This window comes from Heterodontus francisci, chromosome 12, assembly GCF_036365525.1.
Source record: "Heterodontus francisci isolate sHetFra1 chromosome 12, sHetFra1.hap1, whole genome shotgun sequence".
Lineage (NCBI taxonomy): Eukaryota > Metazoa > Chordata > Chondrichthyes > Heterodontiformes > Heterodontidae > Heterodontus > Heterodontus francisci.
Genome location: NC_090382.1, coordinates 100,250,016 through 100,262,415, shown reverse-complemented (window position 1 = coordinate 100,262,415; position 12,400 = coordinate 100,250,016). Strand labels below are relative to the sequence as shown.

Below are 12,400 nucleotides of genomic sequence, written 5' to 3'. Positions count from 1 at the left end.
TCATGTGCCTGGGGTACTTAGAAGCTGGTGGGTGCACAAGAGGTTAGTTTGCATTTGTCCAAATTTAAGCTTCATCCAAGTTTTGAGATAAGCAGTTGTCGAGGGCGTCAGTGGACAGGTGGAGCCTGGTACCAGCAGCAAGAATGCCCTGACCACATGCTGTGGATGATTTTGCCAATGGGTAGGTTATGAATAATGAAGGGTAGAGGTCAAAAGAGAAGTCCATATGAACGGAGTAGAAAAGCTTTTTGAACTAATATAATACTTACATATTGAAAGGGGATGAAATCAAATTAGCTTTCTTGTTAATCATGGTAGTAGAATTTGCAGGTTTTAAATATATTATCTCCAAGAGGAAGTTCATGTTGATAGGGAGTATTAATGTCTCCTTGCAACTTTTTAATAATCAGGGTTAGAATTAACTACATTTTCTATTTTAACTTATTTCAATTAATTCTACACAAAGTAAGAGCAACAAAACAACTGTCACTTTATTATTCTTTTTTGTAAAATGGACAGATGCCATTTGACACACCATCTGTGCTATAAACAAACATTTTTCTTGATAAGCAGCCAGTCTGTTCCACATAATTTATTCATGATACAGGACCTTTAACATTCTGCACATTGGTTACCCTTCAAAGCAGTTTCGTGAGACTTTTTTTTATTTGTTCATGGAACGTGGGTGTTGCTGCAAGGCCAGCATTTATTGCCGCTCCCTCGATGCCCTTGAAAAACGGTGACAAGCCGCCTTTTTGAACTGCTGCCGTCAGTGTAGCGAAGGTAGAGAGTTCCAAAATTTTGACCCAATCACAATGAAGGAATGCAATATATTTCCAAGTCAGGATGGTGAATGACGAGAAGAACCTGCAGGTGGTGGTGTTCCCATGCTCCTCTTGTCCTCCTAGGCAGGAGACGTTATGGGTTTGGAAGGTGCTGTTGAAGGAGCCTTGGCAAGTTGCTGCAGTGCACCTTGTACATGGTACACACTGCAGCTACAGTGTGCCAGTGGTGGAGGGAGTGAATGTTTAAGGTGGTGGATGGCATGCCGATCAAGTGGCTGCTTTGCCATGGATGGTGTCAAGCTTCTCGAGTGTTGTTGGAACCGTACTTATCCAGGCAAGTGTAGAGTATTCAATCACAATCCTGACCTGTGCCTTGTAGATGATGGAATGTTTTTGGGAGATCAGTTGATGAATTAATCGCCGCAAAATACCCAGCCTCTGTCCTGCTCTTGCAGCCAGTGTTTATGTGGCTGGTGCAGTTAAATTTCTGGTAAATGGTGACCACCCCACCACCGCCCCCAACCAGGATGTTGATGGTGGCGAATCCAGCGATGGTAATGCCACTGAATATCAAAGGAAGATGGTTAGTATCTCCCTTGTTGGAGGTGGTCATTGCTTTGCACTTACCAATGTTATTTACCACTTATCAATGTTACTTGCCACTTATCAGTCCAAGCCTGTATTATTGCCCAGGTCTTGCTGCATGCAGGCATGGACTACTTCATTATCTGAGGATTTGTAAGTGCAAATGTCCCCACTTCTGACTTCAAGATGGAAGCAAGGTCATAGATGAAGCAGCTGAAGATAGTTCTGCTTCGGACACTGCCCTGAAGAACTCCTGCAGCAATGTCCTGGGGCTGAGATGGCAACCATATCACCATCCTTTGCGCCAGGTAGTGGAGAGCTTTCCCCCTGATTTGCAGTGACTTCAATTTTGCTAGGGCTCTTTGAGACCACACTCAGTCAAATGCAGCTCTGATATCAAGTGCAGTCACTCCCACCTAACCTCTGGAATTCAGCTCTGTTGTCCATGTTTGGTCCAAAACTGTAATGATGTTCAGAAACGAGTGATCCTGGTGAAATCCAAATTGAGCATCAGCAAGCAGGTTACTGGTGAGTAAGTGGCACTATCAACAGCATCTTCCATCACTTTGCTGACAATTGAAAGTCGGCTGACGGAGCAGTAATTGGGCGGATTGGATTTGTCTTGCTTTTTGTGGGCAGAACATACCTGGGCAGTTTTCCACTTTATTGGGCACCCGCCAGTGTTGTAGCTATATTAGAACAGCTTTGCTAGAAGCGCAGCCAGTTCTGGAGCACAAGTTTTCAAATGCTAGTCAGGACGTCGTCAGGGCCCAGAGCCTTTGCTGTACCCAGTGCACTCAGCCATTTCTTGATATCATTTGGAGTGAAACAAATTGGCTAAAGTCTGGCTTCTGCGATGTTGGTGGCCTCAGGAGGAGGAAGAGATGAGTTATCCACTTGGCACTTCTGGCTGAAGATGATTGCAACGGTTTTAGCCTTCTCTTTTTTATTCATATGGTGGGTTCTGCTATCAAGGAGGCTGGGGACGTTTATGGAGCCTCCTCCTTCTCCCATTATTTGTTTAATTGTCCACCACCATTCATGACTGGAAGCGGCAGAACTGCAGAGCTTTGATGTGATCCATTGGTTATGGGACCGCTTAGCTCTGTCTATGGCATGCTGCTTCCACTGTCTATCCTGCATGGAGCCCTGTGCTGTAGCTTCATCGGATTGGCAACTCATTTTTAAGTACACCAAGTGCTGCTCCTGGAATGCTCTCCGACACTCCTCATTGAAACAGGACTGGATCCCCTGGCTCGATGGTAAAGGTAGAGTGAGGAATATGCTGGGCCAAGAGGTAACAGATTGTGGCGGTATAGAATTCTGCTGTTGCTGACAGCCCACAGCCAAGTTTTAAGCTGCTAGATCTGTTCTGGAGCTATCCCATCTAGCACGATGGTAGTTCCACATAACACAATGGAGGGTGTCCTCAGTGTGAAGATTGGACTTGACGAAGGCTGTGCGGGTCATTCCTACCTACTGTCACAGACAGCTGCATCTGCAACATGTATGGGTGAGAACATAGTTAAGCAAGTTCATTCCTTGTGTTGCTTCAGTCATTACAGCACAGGAGGCCATTTGGCCCATCAAGTGCATGCTAGCAGTCTGTAGAGCAATTCAAATCAGTCCCAGTCCCCCGCTCTATTTCCATAGCCCTGCAAATTTATTTCTCTCAAGTGCCCATCCCATTTCCTTTTGAAATCATTCATCATCTGTGCTTCCACCACCCCTGTAGGCAGAGTGTTCCAGATCATTACCACTTGCTGCGTGAAAAGTTCTTCTTCACATTCCCCCTACATCTTTTGCCCAAAACCTTCAATCTGTGTCCCCTACTCCTTGTATTGTTAATGAGCAGATTTTCCTTGTCGACGTTTTGTAAACCTGTCAGAATCTTGTACATCTCCATCAAATCTCCCCTCAATCTCTTTTGCTCCAAGGAGAACAATCCCAGCTTCTCCAACCTCACCTTGTAGCTAAAATCCCTCAACCTTCGAACCATTCTGGTAAACCTCCTCTGCATCCTCTCAATGACCCTCACATTCTTCCTAAAGTGTGGTAACCAGAACTGGACTCAATACTCCACAGCTTTATAAAGGTTCATCATAACTTCCCTGCTTTTGTATTCAATACCTCTATACATGAAGCTGGAGATACCATATGCTTTGTTAACTATTCTCTCAATATGTCTTGCCATCCTCAAAGATCATGTATATGAACCCCTGGGAACCAATACCCCTGTACACTCATTAGAACTGTGCCATTTAGTTTATATTGCCTCTCCCTATCCCTTCTGCAAAAATGCATCACCTCATACTTCTCTACATTGAATTCCATCTGCCACTTGCCTGCCCATTCTGTTAGCCTATTTATGTCCTGTTGCAGTCAACTGGTATCGTCCTCACTGTTTACCACACCTCCAAACAAAAAAGCAGTGGTCTGAGCACGGGCCCTTGGGGAACACCACAGCCTCCAGTCTGAAAAACAACCATTTACCATGACTCGCTGTTTTCTGTTCTTAAGCCAGTTTTTTATCCAAGCTGACACTGACCCTCCTATTCTATGAATTCCAATTTTGCGAACCAGACTTTTATGTGGTACTTTGTCAAATGCTTTCTTTGAAAATCCATACAGCCAACATCCATTGCTCTCCCTTTAATCAAACTTCTCTGTTACTTAATTAAAAAATTAATTAGATTAGTCAAGGCTTTTACAAATCTGTGCTGGCTCTCGTTAATTAACTCAAACCTCTCACCACCAGCCGCAGGTCCAGTCTGGCAGTTACATCCTTCAGGATTCGGAAGTCGTGGTGCTGCTGAGTACTCTTGGAGATGGGACAATAAAGACCCCAACCAAAACACATTGTCATTGCAACCCTCAGAACTTCTTCCAAGTGGTGTTCAACATGGAGGAGTACTGACTCATCAGCTGAGGGAGGGCGGTAGGTGGTCATCAGCAGGAGGTTTCCTTGCTTATGTTTGACCTGAAACCATGAGACTTTGTGGAATCCGGAGTCTATGTTGAAAATTCCCAGGGTCACTCCGCACCTACTGTATACAATTGTCCCACTGGCAGGACAGACCCAGGGGTGGTGATGGAGGAATCTGCAATGTTGGCTGAAAGATATGATTCTCTGAGTATGACTATATCAGGTTGTTGCTTGTCTAATCTGTGGGACAGCTCTCCCAATTTTGGCACAAGTCCCTAGATTTAAAGAGGAAGACGCTGCAGAGGTATCCAATGCAAGGTGGTCCATCTGGTTTTATTCACATCAGACTTTCTTATAGCATTTGTATACCATCACAGAGAGCATTTAGCATTGCTGAAGGTCTAGAATCACGTACAGGCCAGATCGTGTAAGGATGGCCGATTTCCTTCCCTAAATAACATTAGTGAACCAGATGGGATTTTGACTAGTTAATCCAGTAGTTTCATGGTCACCATGACCGAGACCAGCTTTTTATTCCATATTTAAACTCCTAGCTGCTGTGGCGGGATTTCAACTCACGTCTCCGGATCATTACTCCAGAATGTGACCTTTGGATTGCTAGCCCATTAACATAACCACTATGTTACTGTACCCTATTGGTGACCTTAACCTTTCCAACATTAGTTTTAATGTCTGCTCATAATTAGAATTTAAAGCATCTGCCTTTATTCAGAGTACTTGGGAAATCATTTTGAAGTGAGAGAGAAACTTAATTCAGAACTAAAAGGTATGCATGAGATGGCCAAAAGACTGCAAAGGAAACTATGGTAATAATATCTAGAGTACCTGCTTTTTCTTGAGAGCTTCTTTTGCTTCAAGTGCTTTACTGGATGGAACAGAAGATTTATGGTTTGTCTTTGTGACTGCACAACTATATCCTGCTTTTACCAGGCTTGTGGATGTAGGAAGCCCCTAGGGGAAGAAAGGTAGCACAATATCATTGCATTACAACCATATAAGTTTTACAGAATGTTAAGTATCATGTGCAATTTCTGCTGTAGAACCAAGTCCCAGGAAGACACCGGTGTCGGATCATAATATTCAAGTAATGCTGCATAACCTGCAGCTATATCATTTTGTCAGTCATGTATTTCAGACAGAGAACCATCCGTCCATCCAGGCTGCTCTTCAAATGAGTCATTGCAAGATACATCTATGCGTTGCTATTTAATAACCATATTCCTTGCAGATATCATAGTCTTGTCATTTCCTTCCAACTATCTAATTCAACCAACTACATTAGACAAAGTAAATTTTTCCTGAATTGCGTATTTACTTTGGTTTTTCTTACTGTAATTCTGTCTCCAGTTCTGAAATTATGTACACAGTGGAAAACATTTTTTTTTCCATCTCACCAAATAAAATTTGATCATCTCTTCTCCTTTATCTCTCTTCACAAGGGAGGAAAGTCCCAAAGTACAAAATTATTCTTCACAGTCAAGCACTCTGAAGTGTTGGCATGAATATTATATTTCTATGTTAAATCTTCTCTAATGACATGATATTCCTTTTGAAGTGGGGGGCGGGAAACATGGGACCTCGAAGGGCACTTACAATTTTACAGTTACACCCTTTGCCATGCAATCTAATATCTTGTCTGTTGTCTACTGAAACCCCAGATTTATGGCATTAGTGACCTCCGATCTCTATCCTTCTTCAGTGTATTCATACGAAGTACATATTTTCTGTTAGCTTTGGTCAAATCTCATCACTTTACATTTACTTGCATTAATGTGGATCTATCACTTTTCTGCCCACAATCTCAACATCTCCCAAGCCCTTTTGAAAGCGTGTCCACTGGTTCTCATCATCATCTTCCACTACTTTAGCGTCATCTGCAAACTTGGGTACCTTTAAACAGACTCGAATAACCAATATTTAGAAAAGTGACAGTCAGCCCAAATCCATTCTTACATAAATCAAAAACCATACAATGGAACTAGACAATTAATGGTCAATTGCCTGTATGCTGACTGTTGGAAACAATACTTCTGCTTCAGTTTAAGACTTAGTGAACCGAAAAGTTGAAAAACAAAAACATAGCAATTTTAACAGAAAAATATCAGTTTAGAAATTACTTCACAGATGTTACTTTTACCCTTGCCAACAACAAACGCAAGAAACTTAGGGTCTTCTTTATCACAAGACCATCCTTTCAGCGACCTCTGCTGCTTCCCAAACTTGGTAACTTGGCTGGAGTCAAACCTAGCACAAAGGAAGATGATTGTGGTTGTAAGAGGTCAATCATCTCAGTCCCAGGACATTACTGCAGGAGTTCCTCAAAGCAGAGTCCTACGCCCAACCATCTTCAGCTGTTTCATCAATGACCTTCCTTCCATCATAAGGTCAGAAGTGGGATGATGATTTCACAATGTTCAGCACCATTCGCGACTCCTCACATACTGAAGCAGCCCATGTACATATGCAGCAAGACCTGGACAACATCCATTCTTGGGGTGATAAGTGGCAAGTAACATTTGTGCCACACAAGTGACAGGCAACAACCATCTCAAACAAGAGAGAATCTAAGCACGTCCCCTTGAAGTTCAATGGCATTACCATCGCTGAATCCCCCACTATCAACATCCTGGGGGAGTGGGGGGTGGAGGGGGTGGAGGGGGTGGGGGCCACCATTGACCAGAAACTGAACTGGACCAGCCACATAAATGCTGTGGCTACAAGACCAGGTCAGAGGCTGGGAATTCTGCAGTAACTAACTCACCTCCTGACTTCTCAATGCCTGTCCACCAGCTACAAGGCACAAGTCAGGAGTGTGATGGAATACTCTCCACTTGCCTGGATGAGTGCAGCTCCAAAAACACTCAAGAAACTCTACACCATCCAGGACAAAGCAGCCCACTTGATTGGCACCCCATCCACCACCTTCAACATTCACTCCCTCCACCATCGACGCGCAGTGGCAGCAGTGTGCATCATCTACAAGAGACACTGCAGCAACTCACCAAGGTTCCTTCGACAACACCTGCCAAACCCGCGACCGCTACAACTGAGAAGGACAAGGGCAGCAGATGCATGGGAACACCACCACCTGCAACTCCCGCCCAAGCCATACATCATCCTGACTTGGAACTATATTGCCGTTCCTTCACTGTCGCTAGGTTAAAATTCTGGAACTCCCTTCCTAACAGCACTGTTAGTGTATCTAGCCCAAAGGACTGCAGCGGTTCAAGATGGCAGCTCACCACCATCTTCTCAAGGACAATTAGGGACGGGCAATAAATGCTGGCTGAGCCAGCAACACCCACATCCCCCGAACGAATAATAAAAAAACTTCCCTTTGCCAACCAAGCCAAACCTCCGTCTCGACTTCCTCCTGCCCTAGACCTGAACCAGTGTCTTTTATTTTCCCTTTTACCTCCCATCATGCCCTCTCTGAGCTCTTCTTGTCCACGAGGCCCACGTGCTGCTCCCTCGACTACACGGACACTAAACTGTTGACTACCTAACTTCCCCTTCTGATCCGTATACTAGCTGATGTGAATACCTCCCTCTCAATTTCAACACCATCACTGTCATAAACTCCTCAAAATAGCACCCTTGCAAACTACTGCCACAACCTCAACCTCTCTTTCCTCTCCCAAGTTCTTGAAAGTGTTGTTGCCTCCCAAATCCATACCATCTTTCCTGCAACTCAACGTTTGAAACTCTTCAATCAGTTTTCTGACTGCCATAACACTGCAACGACCCTAAACAAAGTCATAAATAACACCCTGGTGACTGTGATGTGCTGCATTATCCCTCGTCTTCTGTGACTGCTCGTCAGTCTTTTCCACTTTAGTGGCATTGCCTTTGCTTGCTTCCACTCTTACTCAGAGCATCTCCAGCAATGGCTTCTCTTCCAGCCCTCCACCATTACTTCTTTAGTCATCAAGAATCAATCCTTGGCTCTATCCTCTTCTTCATTTCCATGCTACACCCTGGCAACACTTGCAGACACTGGGTCAGCTTTCATATATATGCTGATGAGATCCAGCTCTACTGCCTGTTCACCTTTGTACTGCTCGGGTTGTCAGACTGCTTGCCTAATATGCAGTCCTGGTTCAGCCGCAATTTACAGCATAACATTGGGAACACCAAAGCTTGTCGCTGGCTACCACCAGAAGTTCCATACACTCACCTCTGATTCCAACCTCTTCCCTGGTCTTTGTATCAAGCTGAACTTGTTCGGAATTTCAGCATCATATTCAACCTTTCGCCAAGTTTCCAACTGCTACCACAGGCCATCTGCTGCCCACATCCTGCGCAGCACTGTTCCCTCAACTCTCCTCTTTACTTCCTGGCTTACACTGGCTTCCAGTACACAACCTCAAAATTTAAACTTTTTGCCCCTTGTGCTTAAATCCCTTCATAACCTTGCTACTCTCTGTCTTTTCTGCATTAAAGGCATTATATAGATCCAAGTTGCTGTTAGGAACAGGAACACAGAAGTGGAATATTCATTACCTGCGAAGCTTCTCCACCAGCTCCAAACTGGCTGGAACTGGTTTGCATCCCATCAGGCTGACTTCCACCCACTGGCCCAAGTCGTTGCTTTATTGATGTATTTGTTAGTACAAAAGACCCTGGGTTTTGGTTTCTGTTTAATATCTGGAACACAGATCATTGGTTTGCAATCACAGAGTTAATATTCATCACATGACTTCTTCATCCACACTAATTTTTAAAAAGTTTTATAACCATGTTTGTAAAGACTGAACGTGATCCTTGGCTCTATAGGTATCAGAAAAAGGTCAGATGAGATGAAAACCACCTCTTATGGCAGAGTGCCATTATGGCACAGGAGGCGGCTATTCGGTCCGAGTCCATGCCAGTTTGGAGACCAAAGATTAAAAAACAATTTTATCCCAAACAATTGATAAAACTGTACATAAAACTTACTGAATATCTTAGTCTTGGCAATTTTTATGAACTGGTGCACTCTAATACTTGCCTACATGGATTTCTGTCATTGTGGTGGCCTGTTTTGCTCTCCATAACATGGCCCTAGAGAGGTGTGGACCTTGAGGACAGTGGAGCCCTGGAAGGAGACAGCTCATTGGGGAGGAGCAGGAGATAAGAGTGGAGAAGAGCGGAGCAGAGGGAGATGACACTGAACAGAGAGGGGTCTCTGTTGCACTATGTGGTGGCCTCCTCTGGTCACCTTCTGGGAAGAGGACCTTCCACCTCCCCCTCACGGCCTCTGACATTAGATCCAGGTCGGCATCGCAGAAACGCTAGTGCCAGCCCTCCAGCTTCCCTGGGACATATCACTTCCCTCTGCTGCTGTGTAAGGCAAATCTCTCCCTCAGGACAACCAGCAGCCTCAGTGAAGGCTGCAGTAGGAGCCTACACGAGCCCCACACTTGATCTGATCCACTGCCATTTTTAGTCCCACTGGCTCTAAGTGGACAGGAAACCGTCTCTTTACCAATTAAAGGGCTCACCCATTTGAAAATTGCAATCTTAATCAGTTTCCCACAGGAGACGATTTTCTGACCCAGCTCCAGTTTCCTACATCCATAATGAAAACCCAGCCCTGTGTAACTGTTTAAATAGGTATATAGGTTGCAATGCGCTAAAATATTCTATCATATAACATAGATGGTTTGATTCTTTTCTTTCTAAAAAAGTGAGCCAGTATATCGTGCAACAGATCAGACTACGAGGGCAAGCACCAGTATTCTGCCAACACCACTCGATAAACAAGCTACAAGGAAGTATGTGCTTGAATATTCCTTCTCCATGTGGGAAAGCACATAGACGATAACTGGCAGCCCACTTTTTTCAATAGTTCATTCAAGGCTGGAAATTCATTGTGGGGCAATTGTGGATGGAAAGCTATATCCTGCTGCTCTACGTTGCAGCAAACAGAACAAACATGCTAAAGGTCTGCCATAAAGGTCCCTCATTTTAACGAAAATACAGAATAGATTACAATCATGGTCACAGGAAACTGAGTAGCTCTGACATTTGTACTGAACCTTCTATATGGGGGTCAAAGATACAACAAAAAATGACTGTCTATTTAGTAGGTACACTTTTAACTGGAGTGGTATCTGGTTTAAAATAGCTTAAAGAAAATTTCTGAGCCCTCAAAAACAAATGTGCATTTGGAGTCCACTCACTTGTACTTTATTTTTCCAATGGGGCATATGCTAATATTTGCTCCCCTTAAGGTGACATTAGGTTAGATAAACTGAGTTATCACTTTTGGTTTATTGCTAGTGATAAGGTTATTAAAATTACTGGTAAGGTTTACAGGTATTGGAAATGCTTATCAATAGCAGTAAGGTTTATTAGTATTGGTAGGTTTATTAATAGTAGTGAGGTTTATTATCAGCAGTGGTACGGTTTATTAGCACTTAGCAGAGTAAGGTTGATGACAGGGCAAGGTTTATTGACTAATACATTGAGGAAAAGCAGGGCTGCTGCAACCTCTAGAGTGCACATCCTGTGCTATGCGAGAACCCCAGGCCACTTCCCATATCCAGGATAACCATTTGTACAGAAAGTATCATCATTTGCAGCAGCTTGAGCTCTGGGCTTTGAAATTTGAGCAAGAACTATGGTCACTGCGGCGCATCCATGAGGTTGAGAACTTTGTGGATAGCAGTTTAATAGATGTGGTCACCCTGCAGCTTAAAAATATGCAAGGAGAGGGGGAATAGGTGACCACTAGACAGTCAGGAAGAAACTGGCAGATAGTGCAGGAGTCTCCTAACTGCACCCCACTCTCGAGTGCTATTGGGGAGGGTTTAAACTAAGTTGGGAGAGGTGTTGGAAGCAGGAGGAAATATCAGCAAGGAATACAAAGGTGCACAGAATACTGGGAGAGATAAACAGAACTACAGCACGGAACAGTAAATTATTAGGTGGGGTCAGAATAAGAGAGAAAGTAACAAACTACAAATCAAGGTTCATGTGCATGTATGTAAATGCACAGAATGTGGTTATTAAGATTGGTGAGGTACAGGTGCCGTTTGCCATGTGGAAATATGATGTTGTGGCTATAAGAGAGGTCTGGGTGAAAGAAGGGCAGGACTGGGTATTAAATATTCCTGGATACAAGGTGTTCAGGAAAGACAGGAAAGGTAGAAAAGGGGGAGGAGTGGCAGTACTGATTGAGAGCAATGCAGTACTGCAGAAAGAGGATGCCCCAGAAGGGTCAAGGACAGAATCTATTTGGCTAGAGCTAAGGAACAAAAAAGTTGCAATTACATTGCTTGGTGTAGTCTGTAGGCCACCAACTAGTGGGAAAGATGTAGAGGAACAAACTTGCAAGGAAATTACAGAGAGGTGCAAGAATTATAGAGTAGCTATAATGGGGGACTTTAATAAACTGAATATAGACTGGGCTGGTAGTAGTGTAAAGAGCAGAGAAGGGCAAGGGTTCCTAAAGTTCAGGAAAATTTTCTATAGCAGTATGTTTCCAGTCCAATGAGAAAGGAGGCACTGCTAGACCTGGTTCTTGGGAATGAGGTAGGCCAAGTGTCAGGAGGGGAACATTTAGGGGGTAGTGATCATTGTATCATGAGGTTTAGGTGGGTTATGGAAAACAACAAAGAACAATCCACAGTAAGAATAATAAACTGGGGGAAAGTGAGCTTCAGTGGGGTAAGAATGGATCTGGGCCAGATAAATTGGAATCAAAGGTTGGCAGGAAAAAATGGTACCTCAATAGTGGGTTACCTTCAAAAAAAGAGTGTGTTTCGGCACAGCCAAGGTATATTCCCATGAAAGAGAAAGGTAGGGCACACAAATCCAAAACTCCCTGGATGATGAAAGAGATAGAGATTAAGATAAAGAAGAAATGTGCTTATGACAGATGTCAATAACTGAACAGAGAACCAGGCTGAAAACAGAAGGTTCAGAGGAGAAGTGAAAAAGCAAATAAGAGAAACAGAGAGACTATGAGAAGAGACTGGCAGCTAACATAAAAGGGAAGCCCAAAGTCTTATACAGGCATATAAATAGTAAAACGGTGGTAAAAGGATGAGCAGGGCTGATTAGAGACCAAAAAGGGGATTTACACATTGACAGGAGG

At 43.7% G+C, this 12,400-nt stretch overlaps 1 protein-coding gene across 3 annotated transcripts in view; it reads right to left on the bottom strand.

Moving 5' to 3' along the window:
• Positions 1-12,400, bottom strand: part of rbm27 (RNA binding motif protein 27) — a 217,688-nt gene that overhangs the window by 119,129 nt on the left and 86,159 nt on the right. For all 3 annotated transcript variants that reach the window (XM_068043929.1, XM_068043931.1, XM_068043932.1), the window contains exons 13-14: positions 8,821-8,964; positions 5,143-5,268 (exon numbers count right to left, since the gene is read on the bottom strand). In XM_068043929.1, coding sequence (XP_067900030.1) covers positions 5,143-5,268; positions 8,821-8,964 — 270 coding nt within the window. The remainder of the gene's footprint in view (positions 1-5,142; positions 5,269-8,820; positions 8,965-12,400) is intronic.